We start from the raw sequence: 19,176 nt of genomic DNA, 5'->3' as shown, positions 1-19,176 counted from the left end.
CGCTACTCCAGCTGTCCACCCGCATTAGTGGCCGTTCGCCCAGATGCATCGGAATTGACCCTACCTTTGAGGGGCAAGAGCTCTGTACGGTCATGGCTACCACCTTCCGGGAAGATGCCAACACAGCCGCCCTGGTTGAGCTTTTCAAAAACCGCATCGTAAACCTTGCTCTGGTCCACTTTGGGAGCGACCTTGAAGTTGATGCCTTCAAATCCCTCTGCCAGAGCGGCCGTGCCATTACCGTTCATGATCTTGCCTTCATCGCTGATATCCTCGCGCCCTGTCAGCTGGCGCAATGCTACCCCGCCCTTGAACGGCTTCTTGACACGCAGCTCTTCCGGCCCACGTATCTCCAGAATCTCCGCGCTTGCAGCAGTATTGTTGACCGAGGGAAGCACAACCAAGCCCCCAACCTGGAAGTCTTTGCCCTCGAAGTTGGTCCCCACACCGCGGACGAGGGTGGGGTCGTTGACGGGATCGGGAAGGTAAACTTTGCCCGGGGCGGGCCTTGTGCTGTCTAAAGCTCTTCCCACGGGCAGAGCGCCGACGTTGCGAGCGAACCATCCGATGAACTTTCTCCGCATGGATTTCTCGGCGATCAGAAAGCAGATGCGGCGGGCAGCCTCCATACGCACGACGCGCATGAGGATGAGGGGATCAACAAACTACGTCTCTGGTCAGCTCCCCCCCAAAGCCTACAAGCCACCGAAATCGGGGCTCTGCTTGCTTACCTGGTTTGCATGAGGAGCAGCCACGAAGATGACGGGGCCGCTGCGGGGGATCTTCCAAGAGCTTCGCGGGTGGACTTCCCTGAAGAATAGATCGACGAGGATCGAGAAGGTCCAGAGCAAAAAGTCGTATATGAAGTTGTTCATCGGCGCCAGCGTCTGGCCGGCCGACTTGCGGCCCTTGGCCGAGCTGTTCTGCGGCATGGTGCCGACTGTTGTATGTAGGGCGTAGCAATGTCGGAACGCCTCGCCGGAGCAGCGGCGCAGGGGAAGCTACCTCTTATAGAAGGGCCCGGGGCGCGCTCGGCAGCGGACGCGGGAACGGGACGTGTTAGCGGGAGCCGAGCGGAGGGTGCTGTGGCGAGATGTTGTGTGATTCCAGGATCGGAGAGCGGCCTAGAGGGCAAGCGAAGAGAGGAATGGCGCGGAGGGCAGCACCGGATGAGGAGGGGGTTGCGGCGCGAGGCGGTATAGAAGCTGCGCTTAAATATGGCAGGATCACGGTACCCCACCAGGCGAGCATGTGCTGTGTTTTTTCTCTATCGCGGCGCCACGGCGGGATGCGACGCACGCACGCGTTCGACCGGAGAGGCCCCTGCACGCCGAGGTGTGAGAGCTGGAGAAGCGCTGCGGAGACGCGGCAGCACTGCAGACGGGCGGGAAATGTTGGCGAGGCGCGCAGCACGTCTCAACAAGAATGCGACGAAGCCGACTTCATTGGCGGGCCGGCGGTTTGGCCCGCGAGGCCAGCGCCCACGAGTGCCTTCCCCGGATGCTTCGCTTCCAGCTGCTTCTGTGCGACTGTGCGCGGCGGGCCTGCACATCATCGTCAGCTTGCATCTCCACCCGCCCGGTGCCGTGCGTGCAGAAACACCGTCGCCGTCGGCACATCTCAGTGGCACGCCAGACATCACCTAGACATCACCATGACGGATGCCGGTCCCGGCTGTGTCTCTACCGACGCACGCTAATGTTTGCGATGCTATGCTATCTGCTTCTCTTTTCCCAAGGCCGCACATCGCACGCTAAAATCGATGCTCAGAGAAGGTCGCTCTTCCTCATCGCTGTTCAACCCCGGGAGCGAAGCGCTTTCCCTGTACGTACCCGCAAACGCCACGCGCCTTGCAGTAGCCGCAGAGACCGCGGCCCGGTGCCCTGGTACCATCCTGTCCTATATCATTCTCGTACAATTCGCTTTTACAGTCTACCTGCAGCTGCCCCTCACCTCTCGTTCATGCCGTTGGCACCGGGGATGCCGGAGCCTGGAGCCGGCGAGTTGCCGGGTTGGTCGCCACTGCCTGGTAATGCAGGCGGCATCAGACTTTCGGGGAGTTTGATTGGCAATTGGAACTCGCTCTTGAGTTTATCGCCAATCTTTTCGCCTCTCACCGCCTTCTCCATCTCCTCCTTCGACAGGCTCTCGTACTCGACCAGCGCTCCAGCAAGACGATCAAGCTCCTCGCGCTTTTCCGTCAACAGCTTCTTTGCGCGTTCTCTCGACGCATCCAGGATCTTGCGGACTTCGTCCTCGATCTTGTTCTTTGTTTCCGAGGAGAGCCGAGAGAAGTTGCTGTACAGATCAATGTTGCCCAGCTCGTCGCTCATGCCCATCTGCGTGACCATCGAGTAAGCGATGGCAGTGGCCTTCTGAATGTCGCTGGAAGCACCAGAGGTGACGTAATCGGGCCCGTAGATGAGCTCCTCTGCGACCTTGCCTCCCATACAAACATCGATGTGAGCAAGATACTCCAGCTTTGTCTGGCTCACCCTGTCCATCTCAGGCAACTGGAAGGTGATGCCGAGAGCATGGCCGCGAGGCATGATGGTAGCCTTGTAAAGAGGATCCGAGTGCTTGGTGAACATGGCAACGAGCGCGTGGCCGCCCTCATGGTAAGCCGTCGCAATCTTGTCCTTTTGCTGAATCACCGCAGAGCGGCGTTCAGCGCCAAGAAGAACCTTGTCCTTAGCCCATTCGAAATCAATCATGGAGACGCGCTTTTGCTTGTTTTTCGATGCATGTACTGCAGCTTGGTTCACAATGTTCTCAAGCTCAGCACCGCTGAATCCGGGAGTACCGCGAGCAATTACGTCCGCATCGACGTCAGTGCCAATCTGAACGTTCCTCATGTGGTGCTTGAGGATAGCAGAACGACCGCGAACATCCGGAAGGGGGACAGTCACATTGCGGTCGAATCGTCCAGGGCGGGTAAGGGCCTTGTCGAGGAGTTCCGGAAAGTTAGTAGCAGCAATGAAGATGACACCAGAGTTCTGCTCAAAGCCATCCAGCTCCGTGAGAAGTTGGTTGAGAGTCTGCTTGACGTATGCGTGATCACGGTCGTTGCGTTTGCCACCAATAGCATCGAGTTCATCGACGAAGACGATGGCAGGCGCCTTGGACTTTGCCGCGTCGAAGAGCTCTCTGACGCGCTTGGCACCAACACCGACATACACCTCATCGAATTCCGAACCAGACATGTAGAAGAACGGGACGCCGGCCTCTCCGGCGACTGCGCGAGCCAGCAAAGTCTTACCGGTACCGGGAGGGCCAACAAGGAGAACACCCTTAGGGAGCTTGCCGCCGAGAGCGTTGAACTTATCCGGCGCCTTGAGAAAATCGACGAGCTCTTGGAGTTCTTCCTTGGCCTCTTCGCAACCATGGACATCACTGAATCGGGTAGTCTGAAGTTCCGGCTTCGCCTCCATGTCCTGTTTAGCGCCACGTCTTTGCAGCATTCCGCTGGCCTCGATGATCATCGTCACGCAAACCATGGAAAGGTAGGTAAGGAGGCCAAACCACAAGAAGAACTTGACCCATTTGAAGATGGTGCTGCCGGTGGATTCTTCGACGACGACGTATAACGGGCTGGCCCTCTCACCGGATCCGGAACGAGCGGTGGCAACATTGCCACCACGGACGCGTGCACCAACCGCTTGACCGATAGCCGAAATCTGGTCCATTCCAAGACCAGAGGACTGCCCGGCAGTGCCGTTGTTACCTTGAAGACTAGGTGCCTTGTCCGACTGACCAAGTCTTTCCAGACCCCGAGTATACAGCGCGTCGCATGCCGCATTCGTAGCAAATCTGCCCGATTCGTACCGTTCAACGACGATCTGCGGAAGATTGGCGCGGAGAAGCGCAGCATAAAATGCGTTCTGAGCGCTAGCGCTACCAGGGTTGTTGTTTGCCGTTTGTTCCATGTGAGCCAGGACGTTACGTGAAGTGTTGCCGCCGAAGATACTGCGTTGCTGGGTCAAGCCAACAGTTCCGGGCCTCGAGACCAGGTTCAGCTTGAAAGGAGCGAGCCGCGTAAGTGTGGAGTATTGCCGAGAACTATTCGAAACCGAGGGAAAAGCGCGGGATAGAGGACTGAAGCGTCGGAGGGTGTGAGCCGGCACTGTGCGGTTGTTAGCAACCTGTCAGAAATGTTGCGCACCCAGTGCATTACTTGCCTTGAGAGACCATGGCGGCTACTGTTTGCGGTGCACCGAGCGCTTCCGGCGACGGGTGAAGGCGCAGAGCAGAGAGCGGAACGGAAGTAAGACATTCGGGCACGACAGGCTGTCTTCCATCAGCAACCGCTAATTCCGAAAGAGTCCCATAGCAGACGTTTGACTTGTGCGCCTTGGATGCGTCGAGTAGCGGGCGGCGGTCTCTTGCGGGTTCGGAAGGTCGGGCGCGACGTGCGACGAGTTGCCACGGAGTCTGCGCAACAGCAGACAGTGACGGCCAGGCTTCGGTAACAGCAGAGGCGACGCTCTATGTGAGACATTAGCAGCAGTTCGGTCAGGATCAGGCTGGGGCGGTGGGTGTTGAGCGCACCTGCAGGCTGACCGAAGCGTGGAAAGCCATGATTGTTTTGAGGAGCGGCCGATGCCGCGGAGAAATAAGGAAAGACAGTAGCCCAAAGAAAGGGCGGGAATATGGCGGGGGCGGAATTGATGGAAGTAGAGAATAGTGAGAGGGTGGCCACTCGCACTTGGCGGGTGTGATGTGGTGACGAAGGAGAGTGGAAGAGTCGCCGCCGCGGCTCCGATAGCACCACCGGCCTTGGCGCTCATCAGCCTGGCTCCTTCCGAAATATAAGCGTGATCCGACCCTGCCCGACCCCCTCTCCTCCGCTCCGCTGACCCCAGATTATCCTCGCCGTCCATGGTTCGCCCGTCATGCTTGACAGCTCCCAGAGCCATTGCATCTTTCTCACGTGATGCGCCCCACCCGAAGCCCTCTCCACCCGTTGGAGCCTCGCCAACAGTGCACCGCTCCCGTCACTTTTTTCCACGAGTACAGAGTCAAGAGCGAGCCAAGGCTGCTTCACCGATCGAGTCAAGTTTACACTGAACTGGGACAACATCTACACGGACTTCACCCTGCACGTAACTAACGATTTGATCGGACAATTGGTTCCTGCTGCGTCTACATTACTCTGCCCAACTATTCAACATTGTGGATATCCATCTTTACGATACAAGAAAATGAGGTGTAACGACTGTTCGAGCACTTTCCCAACCTGCCGGCTGTGTTCCGCAGCAGCAGCTATAGTCCCGTCATTCATTTACACACGAAGAATCCCGACTATACCTCTGAGTCTGGCCGGATTTCGGCGCTGCTCTCATAGTCAACAGACAGCTTCGCCCTCTGCGCTGGTCGACGGCGCAGGGCCGTTGCCTCCGAGTCTCCATACTGAGCCATATTCCGGCATCAGTCTAGACTGAACCCTCTTCAGACGTGGCCCCGCCCGTAGCACGCTTCGCTTCGCGCTTGTTCATGGTCATGACGTCCCTCTTCAAAACATCCACGATGCTCTCCGAAGAAGAAGCCGGCACTGCACGAGCGCAGTTGATGGCAGCAGCGGCAATGTGATCCTTGGTAGGGTCGCGCTCGAAAAGCTTCAAAGATCGGCCACACATTGAGTTCGGGCCCGGGTTCCGCGCTTTGTTGGCGTTGGCGTTGGCGTTGGCATTGGCGTTGGCCGTGTTCGCGTTCGCAGTCGAGTTGCTCCCGCCAGCCCTCCTGCCAAAGCTGTTCTCGGTCGTGTTGAGGAGCGCTCTAGTGTTCAGAGTCGGGAACTTCTGGTTCGCGTCGGCGTTGTTGTTCGCGTCCGAGTTGACTTTGGCGTTGTGAGGAGAGCGCTCCTTCAGACCAAGGCCTCCCAGGAGACCTCCACCACCACCGCCGCCGCTTCCACCGCCGCCAGTCAAGCCTCCGACAAGGTCGCCAACGCCGCTGAGAAGCCCGCCATTTCCACCATCCTGGGGCTGAGGAGAGCGCTCCTTCAGACCGACATCGCCGGTAACATCTCCGACAAGATCACCGACGCCGCCGAGGAGACCGCCGTTCTGAGGAGAGCGTTCCTTGAGGCCGACATCACCGGTGACATCTCCCACGAGGTCGCCAACGTTGCCAAGAAGCCCACCGCCCTGGGGCTGCGGAGACCGCTTCTTCAGACCGACATCGCCAGTGACGTCTCCAACAAGATCACCGACGCCGCCGAGAAGACCACCGTTCTGAGGAGAGCGTTCCTTGAGTCCGACATCACCGGTGACGTCTCCCACGAGGTCGCCAACGTTGCCGAGAAGCCCACCACCCTGGGGCTGAGGAGACCGCTTCTTCAGTCCGACGTCGCCCGTAACATCTCCAACGAGGTCACCGACGCCGCCGAGAAGGCCGCCATTTTGAGGGGAGCGTTCCTTGAGTCCGAGGCTTGACAGAAGACCGCCTCCACCACCGCCTCCGCCTCCCAAGAGACCACCGAGAAGGCCACCGCCACCACTGCCGTCGTCGGCAGCCTTTCCAGCCGCAGCATCAGCAGCCGCGCCACCAGCAGCATCGCCACCAGCAGCATCGCCGGCAGCAGCATCACCGCCAGCGGCGGCGGCATCGTCGCCGCCAGTAAGCTTACCGAGCAAGTCGCCAAGGGCACCACCGCCACCTCCGGCCGCATCTCCGCCAGCAGCATCTCCACCAGCAGCGGCGGCAGCGTCATCGCCACCGTCGGCACCAGTGAGCTTACCGAGCAGGCCGCTCAGGAGGCCACCACCGCTGCCGCTGTCAGCGCCGGCTGCTCCTGCATCGGCCGCAGGGGTCGCTGCAGCAGCAGCGGGATCGGCAGCGGGTGTAGCGGCAGCGGCCGCAGCGGGGTCGGCCGCAGCAGCAGCAGCAGTTTCCTTGGCGGCAGCTGGGTCGGCAGCAGCGGCTTGGTCGGCGGCTGCTTGACCGGCGGCAGCAGCTGCTTCGGTAGCCTTGGCGGCAGCTGGGTCGGCGGCAGCGGCTTGGTCGGCCGCGGCAGCGGTTTCGGTAGCAGGAGCTTCGGCGGCAGCTGGGTCGGCAGCAGGGTCGGCAGCGGCAGGGTCGGCAGCGGCAGGATCGGCGGCAGCAGTATCTTTGGCAGCAGCGGGGTCGGCGGCGGCAGCATCGGCTTCAGCTGCGCCTTCTGGGTAACGGACATGCAGGGCCCTCCGGTTCGCGGCGAGGCCTTCCTCGGGAGTGATGTCCTGGAGATTGTTGGAATTGCTTTCGGGAGCGACAGCCCGGGGAAACCCCTGGAATGCGTTCGAAGTAGTATTTTGGCGACGTACGAGAGAGTCTCTTGAGATCATTGAAGGGGCGGCCTTGTTCGCGGTGTCCTGTGCGCATGTTAGAAGCTGGGATAGGGTTCTTGCAGCGGGATGAACGTACCACGAAGCGCTTCTCGAGCCCGTTGCCATGCGGAAGTGCGTTGCCGGGAGCCGTGAGCAGGCTCAGGGCGAGCAAATTAGGAGTAATGAGGAACTTCATGGTTGCAGTGAAAAAAAGAGAGAAAAAGTAGGATCTGACCCGCAGTGAGTGAAATTTAGGATGTCTCCCAAAGAAGAAAGTCGTAAGTAAAGCCGGGCAAGGCGGGGCGAAGAACAACGACTGAGACAGAACAAGGTCAACTTGATTGCTGCTGAGGAGGAAACCCGGTGGAGAGGCAGCATTCTTAAGTGTATGCCTTGCCGGGCGTGGCTATGTCATTCGTGACTCGTTGGCAAACGAGCATCCCACCGTTCGGCCCTGCAGTAATCACGAACGGCCTTGCGGCTGCGGACGTGACGGCGATTAGCGCAACGGTGGGTGACGATCCAATCAATCACGGCATGGTCAACGCCACTTCGTGCACTACGGGTCGAGGGGTCTGTGGGCTTCGAACAGCGAACGGTTGCCAAGGTGGTAAGTCTCCAGTTTTCTGACCCCGCAAGCGCACCAGACGGCGGAGGAAGAGCCCATATAAGGCAAGAGATGTGATGCATAAGGTCTCACTCGGGTCTCGATATTCCGTGCAGATCACACTGGTCCGGCGGGGTGGCTGCGGAAGCCAAGCGAACAACCCAATCTGCAGATCGACCGGAGGCCTACCGATGTCTCAGAGTCTGCCCCTTTCCATTCTAAGCGCTGGATGATATGCCCTTATACGAGCCTGCGAATTTGCTGTGGTGTCCGGCCTCGGCACGTGGAGGCAGATCGAATTCGGAAGCTGGTGAGGATGTGCGCTCAATTTGCATCCAAACACGCCATTGGGCCACTGGCATGTGTTTTTCTGGCCACTGCGCCTTACAGCCATAACGACCTACGCCGTTAAGCCAGTCAGATTAACGTGGGTGGGTGCGAATAAGCTCCCGCTAAGGCGCAGCGCAACCCCTGTATCAGACCCCTGTCCATCACCAACCCCACTCGTTTCAGTACTGTCTGCGTTCAGTCTCACAACACCAAGTCGCCCGACGGTCCAAATCACGATGGCTGTTCTCTCCCTATCATTTTCTCGTGCGCTGAAACCCTCCGAGCGACTGCACAGCCAGGTCAAACTGCTCAGGCAGCAAGCGCTGCCCCAGACTGCAGATCGGCGTTCCAACAATGGCCCAGAATCGAAAGACTCAGCGGAGCTGGCAAGCGAGCTAGCGAATGAGAGCCGGCCCATTCGCGACGAGCAATGAGGAAGTGATATGTATATCTGCATAAGCCCCCGCTGTCTTGGCTCAAACCTCCCCAACCCTGCGCATACACTCTCAACACACCCGTATTTCCCATTCTTCATCGCCGGATCTCTGGTCACCCGTTTCCAAGGCATTGCCAATACCTTAGGCATCAGCACGACATCGCAAACAGGCGCAAACTTTTTTTTACTTTCCCCACCTCATCATGGACAGACGTCAAAACTCCACCAATGACGCATCGAGGGCGAAGTACTCTCACATAATCAGCTCGGAAGAGCAAGAGAAGCAGGGCCTAACGATGGTGCACGCGCGGTTGTCGGAAGAGACAGACTCCACGCTACTGGACCAGGTCGACCTGAGCGAGGACGACGACAATGACGATCTGCGCGAGAGTGGCGGCAACGGCGGCAGCAGGCGGCGCCGGCGCCCGAGGTTCGGCCCGGTGTGGCTGTGGGCTTTGCACGCCGGCCTCTTCCTGATGTCGTTGATGTTCTTCGTCCTGGGCGCAACCATGGGACCGTCGGTTGGGACCTTTGTGCAACAGTTCAATGCGTATTGTGAGTCATTGTTCAGACGCGCAAATCGGTTGGCGCACTTACTGATTATTCGGCTTGTCGCAGCGCCCGCGCTGAGCGCAGTCGAGTACGAGGCCGTGACGTTTAACAACTCTAAAGGCGCCAAAACCCCCTACGTGGGCGCAGGCCCGGAGGCCGACAAGGCCTGGGAGCATGTTACAACGCACAGTGAGTATTGTCATCCCACCTCAACCCAATCATAGTACCCCTTCCCTTACCGCTGCATACCGGACGAGGAGAGAAAAAGAAAACTGACGAAGTGGAAAAATAGTGGGCGACCAGATGGTCGACGAGACCGATATGGCGGCGCTGGAAAAGCCGCTCGACCGGCTGCGTGTGACAGACGCGGCGACTGGCGCGAGTGGCTGGCGCATGGAATTGGCCGTCGTGCACCAGCTGCACTGCCTGAACCTCATCCGCAAGTTCGTGCACAAGGACCACTACGAGCCGTTGGACAACGGCGACCTGGCCGCGTCGGAGGAGAAGCTGACGGGCCATCTGGGTGAGTGGAATGATTTCTTTTCTCCCCTTGCACTGGACTTGGTTGGGCTGACTTGTGATGCGACAGACCACTGCATAGAGGCCCTCCGCATGAAGGTCATGTGCGAGGCCGATGTCGGTGTCATCTTGTACCAAGAGCAGCCGGGCGATGACGGGAAATTTGAGCCGGACTACCAGACGCAGCACGTGTGCAGGAACTGGAACAGGGTCCGGGAGTGGGCTGTCACGCATAAGGTTGCCGACAAGGCAACCTTTTAAGGTACTAACCGTAACGACTTTAATGAACATTGGAAACACCAAACCCGCTTGTCTTGTTCCATGCGTGACCGAATCTTATCTTGAAGGTAATGCCCAGTGACGCAAGCGTAGAGACTAGAAGTGGTTTCACATCTAGAGCAAAGAACGTTGAGTTGATAGCGTGGAAGAAGGCAGCAGGCAATCCAGATTTACCTACCTCTAACTATCTCCGCAGAGCGATGACATAGTCAGCAAAGAAGGATTTCCGGTTGCTCATCAGGTGCTCAGAGCCATCATTTTAGCCCACATTCGGCAAAGTCTATTGTTGCAAGCATTTTGAGTGGTGTTGAATGGCCGTCAATCATGTCTGTTCCCGTCTGTCATTGGTTTCCGTTATTGAAAGCCACATACTTCCCTCGAAAGCAATCTGAGTCGACCGGCGAATAGCTTAAATGCCTCGCACTCGTTTTCGAGGACTTTCAAGCCAACAATCGGATAGGAAAGGAGCTCGTCTGTCTTCATCTCCAACTTCAAGCTGGCTGCTCCGAATCGTCGGCCACGGCTTCAGCCTGCGACTTTCCCAGCCTCATCTCCTTGAGCAACTCGTTCACGCTCTTCCGCGGGCCATGATTTTTTGTCCTCGGTTCCCTATTCCTCTCGTCGTTCATCTTGACATCCGGCGGCGACAAGCTTTTCTCGGCCTCCTCGTCCTTCTCCAGCTGCATGACCACCCATCGGTGCTCGAGACTAGCCTTCCATGACGCAGGGCTACGATGTTGCTGGGACACGCGACCAAACTTGTTGGTGACACTGAACTTCTGCTCCAGCATACGCATCAGATCACCGCTTTTAGGCTCAAGGAATTGCAAGCGGGCGATCTTATGGTAGCCGATGAAGCGGAAACCTCCGCTCCGGTTGCCGACCTGCTCAAAGACGGCGATGGGTTCCAGTTGATAGTCAGTCAAGTTCGGCGTGTGAGTAGAGCCAGAGGGTTCGTTGGATGACGACGTTGGAGCGGGCACAAGTGGCTCTTCGCTGGAGTGGCCGTCCGTCCGACCGTCGAGCTTCTTCACGGCTCCACTCGCGACAGGCTGCTTCTGACTGGCAAATTTCTCGCTTCCGGGGAGATAATGCAGGTTCGTTTTGACATAGACGAGGCGATCGGCTTCCCAGCGCGGATTGGCTTCCTGGAAAAGCATGACATACTTCAGTCTGTTCGGCTCAGAGCTGGAGGAGTTGAGCGTGCTGTGAACGGTCGGGCGCATTCCTTCGCCTGCTTCAAGTTGCACCGGAGGCCAATAGAATTCGTGCACATCGTCGGCGCGAGGGAGCTGCTCCGGCTGAGCTCCGTTTCCGGCGGCGGAGGCAGGCTCGTTGCAACCCTCGCTGGAGCCATTGTCGGCTGCGGCCTGTAGCTTCCTGCGAAGAGCGGGTGGAACGTATGCCATGGTTATCTGCCGTCTGGTCTGATGCCCCAGCTGTGGGACGTTCGATGGTGAAGGCTAGCACAGGCAGTGGCACAGGGTCCCGTCCTTCTGTTGGGACGGGAAAGAGCGAGTGCCGGTCCGAAGAAACTCCGCTGAAGGGCATCCGATCTACCCGATAGAAGGCATGCCAGAATAGGCAGGTACGCATGCACTAATGCATCAAGATCCGATCGCAGAGAAGTCGGCCAGATGTAGCTAGCCCAAAGAAGATAAAATATTCCGATATTGAACAACCTATGCTTCCAATTCCCAAACCCGGCCCCCTGCCTGATATCCCAACTGACCCTGCGCCTTACAAACATCCCGGACTTTTGTCAAGCTCGTCCCTTGTTGCCTGTTGCTACTCGTAACACCCTTAGCCAGCCGCCATCTCACTCTCAGACATAGGAGAGCTTGGTACGAAATTACAAATCTGTAAGTATGTTTGATAAGTATGCGAAGATGCTCTCTCAGCGATGAAGAAAAGAAGAAATAAGAAGAGGTAGAAGGCTCTAAGAAAAGGAGGAAGATGACCAAGGAAACGACAAGAGAAAGCCAGGCGTCGAGCGACTTGGTACAGCTTCAACTCCATCCAGTCATACACACAATCCATAGCACTCGTTCCAGAAGCCGCATGCACTCGTACGAAGTGGCTGCCGTCAAGAAGACCTAGTAGGAAATGTCCTGTCTCCATCTGTCGATAGCTGCTCTGCGGCCTGAGTCCAGCATACTGGGGTCCATTTGCATCTGGTTGCCGACACCCATGCCCATGCCCATTCCTGCCGGCATACCCATCTGCATGCCGCCCATAGGCTGCATCCCGTACGGCTGCCCCATCATCATCTGGGCCGGGGGAAAGCCAGTCATGCCTCCACCTCCCATGCCCATGTTCATCCCCCCCATGCCCATGGGCATGCCCATTCCCATGTTCATATTCATGTTCATGTTCATGGGCATAGGCATAGGTGACTGCATAGGCATGCCCATACCCATCATCATGGGCTGTTGCTGCATCGGCACTCCCATGCCCATCATGCCAGCTTGCGGGTTGATGAAGCCACTTTGGTTCATGGCCGGCATGCTCATGCCCAGATTTCCAGTGCTCATGTTCATGTTGTTAGTGCCAAGCGCCATCGTGCTGGCACGCTTGTCCAGTGTCCGGGCGCCACTCTTTGCCTGGGCAGCTGCCAGCCCAGTGTCGTAGCCTTTACCAAGAAGACCGCGCTCTCCGCTCGAACCGTCAAGGACCATGCTCTTCGCACGGCCATCATTGGGAGGGCCTACATCCAGCAGTGGCTTTTCCAGTCCATAGCTCGTGCTCCGTTTGTTGCCGTCGCGGATATAAGCCTGACGAGTGGCAGCCTTCTGCTCACTCTTTTGTAACAGACTCCCTTGCGGAAGGCTGGAAAGCAGTAAGTCGTTGCTGATCTTATCAGCCTGGTGGCCAGCAGGATGAGCCGAAAGAATATCTGCCAAGCTGCGAGAGGCCTTGAGCGGCGGGCGTAAGGGGTTTCCCGGGGATAGGCCCGAAGGGGTCGTGCTGCCACGGGCCAGAGCTTCGGCTTGTAGACGAGCGCGACGTTGTCCAAGAGTCTCTTCTTCCTCGTTAACAAACCCAGGCGTCTTCGGCGATGCGCCCTTTGTTCCATCCTTTTCCTCCCCGTCTTTGAGGCCGCCGAACTGGCTCATCATCTCGCTCGCAAAATCTCCGCTAAATGGACGCGAATCCATGTCACCGAGCGCCGAGTTCAACGCTTCTTTACGTTTGAGACGCTCCCGTCTTGCTGCCAAGGGCTCTTCCTCATCCTCTGATTCCTCTTTCGCCTGTGGGGGTTCTGGTGTGGGATCATTGCTGCTGCGTTGTGCTTCCTGGCTTTGCGAGTGGGCACTGAGCATAGTCATACGATTGCCAGGTGTATCCGGGTGGAGTCCACGCAGTCGGTTCCTGCGCCTACTCAGAGGTTCGCTGTCCTCCAGCTCCTTCTTCTCAAGCAAGCCAAGAGGCCGGTCCCAATCGTCGCCGCGACCACCCGCTCCTTGGCCAGCCCTGTTGGCAAGGCCATTCTGGCCAGGAAAGAGCATTCCCAGCGGTACCTCGTCATCTTCGTCCTCCTGGTTGGGGGCTTCCCAGGCAAGATTGACACGTTGGTTTTGGCGTTTTCTCTTCTCGACTTCTGCAACCGCATCCAGTTGGAGGAGAGTGCTGTGCATACCATTGGGGAATGCAGTCGCTGCGGTACGGTTTCGCTCACGCTGTTGAGCCTTGCGCATTTGCAATTCCGCAAGGAGCGTCGTGGGCGCCCCGATGAAGCCGTCCTCATCATCGAACTGTCCCTCGTCATCGTAATTGTCGCTTCCGTCGCGCGATAAAGTCTCCATGCCGTTGTAAGCGTCGTCATGATGCTCGCCCGAATGAAATGCTGTGGATTCGTTGACGTTTGATCCCTGGCTGGAGGTAGAGCCTCGTCGCTTTTGCTGCGCCGCGGCTTCGCCCTGCTCTAGCGCGTTTGACAGACTCATCTGACTACTGTTCCGCTTTTGCAGCTTGTTCATCTTGCCGCTGCTGCTCTTCTTCTTGAGATGCTTCGACACCTCATCCGTGCTGGAGCGACGGCCCAACAAAAATCCAAAGGACGATTTCCTCTTTTCCTTTTTGGCTTCCTTCTCGGTTTTCTCATCGTCGCCCAGCATAGTCGCTGAGCTCTTCCTCTTATCCATATCAAGCAAAGATGATGCACTCTTCCGCTTTTCCAACATGCTCTTCCGCTTGTTCTCCTTGCCGTAGACGGCCTTTCCGACAGGGCCGGCCACGGGGTGGTCGGTGAAAGCACTAACAGGGGCGCTGGTCGATGCGTCCAGGATATCATCAAGCGTTGCCCGGGCAGATTCACCCTTGATTTCAACATCATGCGGCACGTTCGGCTGGTCAAAGTACACGCTGGCACGGAGCTGGGGCGGAAGTTTATCCATATGGACACTTTGCCGGGGGTTTGCACTCTTACGGTTGTCGGGTTTGTTGGTGCCACCGAGCCACAACGCTGAATTCCTGGCCTCGGCAACCATACCCCCCAGCACTTGGCTTCGCCGCTTGTTGCGCGTCTCGTTGGTGGGGAGTTGGGAGAGTCGCTTTGGCAAGTTCAACATCTTCGGGACGGGTGCAGGATAGTATATCATGCCGTCATCAGGAGGGGGCACTCCAACGTGGTGGTCGTGTGGGATGGAATGCAACATGGCGTGCTCCCTGCCCTCTGATATCTCACGCAGGCCTGTCGTGCCAGGAGCGCAGTGCACGCCATCAAAGTCCCGAAAGGCGGTTTGAGCTTGCTGATACGTGTCGGCGGTAGCGGGCCGGTCAGGGAGCTCGTCAGGATCCAGCATGCCGTGGGCTACGCGTCCGTACGCACCGGCAGCGGGAGCAGACTCCTGGCTGGGCACAGTGGCCAGCTCATTCTCAATGTCCTGCACGATTTTATCGTATTCGAGGCTGAATTGGGAGGCGTTGCGAGCGTGGAGCTGCGCGTAGTCGGCGGCGGCGGGCTGCGGTTCGTTGTGTACGGTGGCAGTCTCTGCCTCGTCGATGTTTTCGGGGAAGTCATCCAGCGAGCCTTTGGTCTGGGACACGGAGTGCTGGCGCTGCACGCCGGAGCGGTGGGACCACGAGCCAGAGCGGATTGACCCCTTCGGCGAGGTCACGTAGGCGCTGGGCGAATAGCCGCCCCAGCGGGCCTGGGAGTTGACATCGACAATTGAATTGTTGTACGAGCTTATCGACGTGTTGCGTGAGCGGCCAGCAGGCACGGGCTTCGCGTTGTCGGCGTCTTGATGGGCGTGCGAAGCCAGCGACGAGCGGCGGCTCTGCTCCTTCTCCTCCAGCTGCAGCTTGCGGATCTCCTCGCCGATGTCCGAGCCGCTGGAGCTCATGCGTTCGGCGTGCTTCTCAAGGCGCTCGACATGAGTCGCGAAGCCGTCGGTGGGGGAATGCAGATCGGGCGTGGGTTGGGACAGCTGGAGCGAGCCCTCAGCGGAGGCGGTGCGGATCCGTGGTCTGGTGGCCATGGCGTTGCAAGAGACACGCGCCTTCGCGGCGGCGGGCGGGGTGCAGCTGGGGGCGTCAACTTGAGGGACACAGCAGGACGGGGAGAGGAGGAACGGGGGAGGCTATATCGCGGAGTCGTGAGACTGCAGCAAGGAGCCACCGAAAGGGCGCCGCGCCCAGGCGGCGGGCACGCGCGATAGGCCAAAAATAACCAGGATCGACGGGTGGACGGCGCGGCCCCATTTGGCTGCAGCTTAGCCCGCCCCCCTGCCAGCCGCCAGCGACGCGCCAAGCCTGCCTTTTGCTCTCCGCGCTCGTGCCTCTTGCCAGGCCCGCGTCAGCCTTCGTATCAATCTACCGAAAACGACCCTGCACCACCACCCGCCCATCCCAACTGTCCCTTCGCTCACCCTGCGCTGACCGCGCGTCCGCCCTCGCCCCCGCCGTCCAATGGAGCGCCCGTCCTTCAAGCGCAAGTTCGACAGCGACGATGCCAGCGCCCGCAAGAACCCGAAGACCGCCGCCGACGGTGGCCCGCCCGCCGGCAAGCCCAAGATGTCCTTTGCCCAGCGCATGATGGCCAAGATGGGCTACAAGGAGGGCCATGGCCTGGGAAAGACCGGCGAGGGCATCCTCAACCCCATCGAGGTCAAGCTGCGGCCCCAGGGCGCTGGTGTCGGTGCCGTGAAGGAGAAGACCGACCAGGCGAAGCAGGAAGCGCGCCGTGCCGCCGAACGTCGCGGTGAGGAGTACGAGGACTCGTCCGAGGAGGAGCGCAAGGCGCGGCAGCGCAGGAAGGCAGAGCGCAGGAAGGCCGCCGAAAGCGGCACCAGCGGAGCCAGCACGCCTTCAGGCTTCACCCGCCCGAAGACAAAGTACAGGACCGTGGCCGATATCGAGGCTGCCGCCGAGGGTCTTGAGGTGCCGAATGTGCTGAAGAACCTGATCGATGCCACCGGCAAGGAAACGAAGCTGCTTACGTCTACCGCGGGGCTGATGACGCCTCTGGGTGGAACCCCGTCGGCAGCTACCGAGGCTGAGAAAATCGCCACGCGTGCCCGCCGCGAGCTCGAGGCTTTCGCGAACTCGTGGACCGAATTGACGGAGCGTAAGCAGTTCATCGACATTGAAGAGGAACAGCTCCAGCGGGAGATCGACGAGCAGGACCAAGCCAGCCGCAAATTGCAGGGGGTCACGGACGTGGTCGAAAGGCTCAGCCGCCTGGAGCTGAGCAGGCCCAGCACTGCTGACGACGCATCGGCCCGCTGGGAACAGGTTGTTACCGAGCTCGAGACACTGCAGTTCGAGTTTCGCAATGAGCTCATGCAGTTTGGTCTGCAAGAGGCCGCTGTGGCCGCTATCGCCCCGCTGTTCAAGCAGGAAATGCTTGATTGGGAGCCATTGGAGCAGCCTATGCATCTCGTACCCTACATCCACCGCCTGCGCACAATTCTGGGCATCGGTAAGGATGATCTCGTGCTTCACAGCGGACATGATGACCTCTATGGCTACAGAAGACACAAGTCGAGCACCCCGTACGAGTCGCTCATCTACTCGCTCTGGCTACCCCGAGTGCGGACGACCATCACCAACGTGTGGGACCCGTTTTCTCCGACTCCGCTCATTGCGCTTGTCGAGGCCTGGAAAGACATCCTACCCCCCTTCATCCGTTACAGTCTCCTCAACAATCTTGTCGTGCAGAAACTCAAGAACACGCTGCACGATTGGAACCCCAGAAGCTCCCTCAGGAAAAAGCACACCAAGCCTCTTCCCCACATCTGGCTGTTTCCATGGCTGCAATACCTCGCTGATGAGCATACTAATCCCAAGTCTTCCACCGGCTTGCTGACGGATGTGCGCCACAAGTTCGGCTCTGCGTTCAAATCCTGGGACTTGTCCCGCGGTGTCATGCCTGGCCTCGACAGCTGGCGGGAAGTACTTCCCAACCTGGAGCATACGCTCGTCCGCTACCTTCTACCACGTCTAGCCATGCATTTGTCGACCAACTTCACAGTCGATCCTTCTGATCAAGACCTCACACCGCTTGAGCATGTCCTCGCCTGGACTGGTTTCTTCAAACCTAGCACCATGGGCCAGCTCATTTTGGCAGAGTTCTTCCCGAAGTGGCACAATGTTCTGCATTTGTGGCTCACGTCGGACCCCGACTACGAAGAGGTTGGCCAATGGTTCAGCTGGTGGAAAGAGCAGTTCCCAGATACCATCAACGCAGTCCCGGCCGTCGCGCAGGCCTGGGAGCAAGGTTTGGAGATGATGAACACCGCCCTCGATCTGGGCGACGATGCAAAGACCGCGCTGCCGCTCCCCGACGTGCCGTCCGGCGTCGTCGAAGAAGAGGAAGAGAGACGTCCCAACTTTGCGGCATCGACGGCCAGCAGAGCTGCCGAGGAAGACGCGACTACCTTCAAGGATGTCGTTGAAGACTGGTGCGGTGAGAACGACCTGTTGATGATCCCGCTCCGTGAGGCAGACAAGACGACGGGCTTGCCGCTGTTCAGAATCACGGCGAGCGCGTCTGGTAAGGGCGGTGCTATAGTTTACTTGAAGGGAGACGTCGTCTGGGCACTTAACAGAAAGGATGATACGAGAGAGCCCCTTGGATTGGAGGAGAGCCTGGTTAGAAAAGCCGAAGGGAAGTAGCGTTGCAATTGCCATATCGCTGAGCCACTGCAATATAAGTGGTCCATTTGGCATTACCACGGTAGTCTGGAATTGATCTTAATTTGAATACATTAAGTACTACTCCAGTACATATATATCAAAGGCGATTTTCTCTCGCAGCCAGCGGATGCAATTAGAGCATTGATGATTCCATCATATCTTATAGTAATACTGCAGTATGATTACGTAGGCAGTCGAGTCCAAATCTAGACGCAATTTCATATTTTTAAAAGTCACGTCTACGTCGGGACAATGGATTCAACTACCTACTTAGGAAGAGTGTCATCCTCGGTAGAGCACAGGAGGCTTAATCTCTATCAACCACTGTAGTGTAGGTAGGTGAGCAAATAAGAGTAGTTAGATACGGCTGACATAAATGTCACTTGTACTACCCGGCTGATTGAATTAGAGGGCGCGCAGGTGCGCTCCCGCGGCGCTGGTCAGGGCGTTGGCCGTGGTCGTGGCAGCGGCGGTGGCAGCGGCAGCGGCAGCGGCGAGAAGAAGCCTGGTGTCGGGGGGGTGAATGGGGGTGATGGTGGTGGTGGTAGTAAGGGTGGGAAGCGTGGGAAGGGCCGCGGCGGTGCCGCCAAGCTGGAGCGTAAGTTGTCAAAATAATAATCGAAAGTAAGGGATTCTTTGCTAACTCATTTATAGGACTTAAGTCTAAGTAACGTCGTCTCCTCTTCCAATTTTTTTTTGGCTGTTTTTTGTTGTTGTCGCTGGGTTCGCGGCGTTTTTGGCTGCTTTAGGAAAGTTTTATGCTCAGCAAGACAGTAGATAGTTTTTTACGGAACGAATAATGCCTGACCCCAGGCGAATGGGGATGTTTCACTGCTCAACAGTAGACGTCCATTTGTTTGCAAGTGTCAGCTGATTGTTGGGGTGAAAAAGAAATTTCATACCCCCATATGTCTTTCACATAGATTCCGAAAGAAGATATCTAGGTATGTAGTTGAATACAAGATCTAGACGTAAATGCATAAATTTGAAACTACTATTTATAT

At 57.9% G+C, this 19,176-nt stretch overlaps 7 protein-coding genes across 7 annotated transcripts; 2 read left to right on the top strand and 5 right to left on the bottom strand.

The window, feature by feature from the left end:
* Positions 1-2: 2 nt before the first annotated feature.
* On the bottom strand, positions 3-932 carry SCT1_2 (Glycerol-3-phosphate/dihydroxyacetone phosphate acyltransferase; the record flags this gene model as incomplete). The annotated part of the gene is made up of 2 exons (XM_066780314.1): positions 3-665; positions 732-932. 2 exons carry the CDS (start codon positions 930-932, stop codon positions 3-5), a joined length of 864 nt encoding a protein of 287 aa, XP_066629543.1.
* A 1,017-nt stretch (positions 933-1,949) lies between these two features.
* Positions 1,950-4,171, bottom strand: YME1 (i-AAA protease yme1; the record flags this gene model as incomplete). Its single annotated transcript, XM_066780313.1, has 2 exons — positions 1,950-4,016; positions 4,163-4,171. 2 exons carry the CDS (start codon positions 4,169-4,171, stop codon positions 1,950-1,952), a joined length of 2,076 nt encoding a protein of 691 aa, XP_066629542.1.
* A 1,261-nt stretch (positions 4,172-5,432) lies between these two features.
* Positions 5,433-7,503, bottom strand: SLS55_008907 (uncharacterized protein; the record flags this gene model as incomplete). Its single annotated transcript, XM_066780312.1, has 2 exons — positions 5,433-7,352; positions 7,405-7,503. 2 exons carry the CDS (start codon positions 7,501-7,503, stop codon positions 5,433-5,435), a joined length of 2,019 nt encoding a protein of 672 aa, XP_066629541.1.
* A 1,380-nt stretch (positions 7,504-8,883) lies between these two features.
* Positions 8,884-10,012, top strand: SLS55_008906 (uncharacterized protein; the record flags this gene model as incomplete). The annotated part of the gene is made up of 3 exons (XM_066780311.1): positions 8,884-9,421; positions 9,525-9,755; positions 9,822-10,012. The coding sequence occupies 3 exons, from the start codon at positions 8,884-8,886 to the stop codon at positions 10,010-10,012; spliced, it is 960 nt and encodes a 319-aa protein (XP_066629540.1).
* A 509-nt stretch (positions 10,013-10,521) lies between these two features.
* SLS55_008905 (uncharacterized protein) lies at positions 10,522-11,439 on the bottom strand (the record flags this gene model as incomplete). Its single annotated transcript, XM_066780310.1, has 1 exon — positions 10,522-11,439. The coding sequence occupies one exon, from the start codon at positions 11,437-11,439 to the stop codon at positions 10,522-10,524; it is 918 nt and encodes a 305-aa protein (XP_066629539.1).
* A 687-nt stretch (positions 11,440-12,126) lies between these two features.
* Positions 12,127-15,513, bottom strand: SLS55_008904 (uncharacterized protein; the record flags this gene model as incomplete). The annotated part of the gene is made up of 1 exon (XM_066780309.1): positions 12,127-15,513. The coding sequence occupies one exon, from the start codon at positions 15,511-15,513 to the stop codon at positions 12,127-12,129; it is 3,387 nt and encodes a 1,128-aa protein (XP_066629538.1).
* Positions 15,514-15,943: 430 nt separating this feature from the next.
* SLS55_008903 (uncharacterized protein) lies at positions 15,944-18,151 on the top strand (the record flags this gene model as incomplete). Its single annotated transcript, XM_066780308.1, has 1 exon — positions 15,944-18,151. One exon carries the CDS (start codon positions 15,944-15,946, stop codon positions 18,149-18,151), a length of 2,208 nt encoding a protein of 735 aa, XP_066629537.1.
* Positions 18,152-19,176: the final 1,025 nt, after the last annotated feature.

This window comes from Diplodia seriata, assembly GCF_021436955.1.
Source record: "Diplodia seriata strain FDS-637 chromosome Unknown scaffold_9, whole genome shotgun sequence".
NCBI lineage: Eukaryota > Fungi > Ascomycota > Dothideomycetes > Botryosphaeriales > Botryosphaeriaceae > Diplodia > Diplodia seriata.
This window is presented reverse-complemented; position numbering and strand designations above follow the sequence as displayed.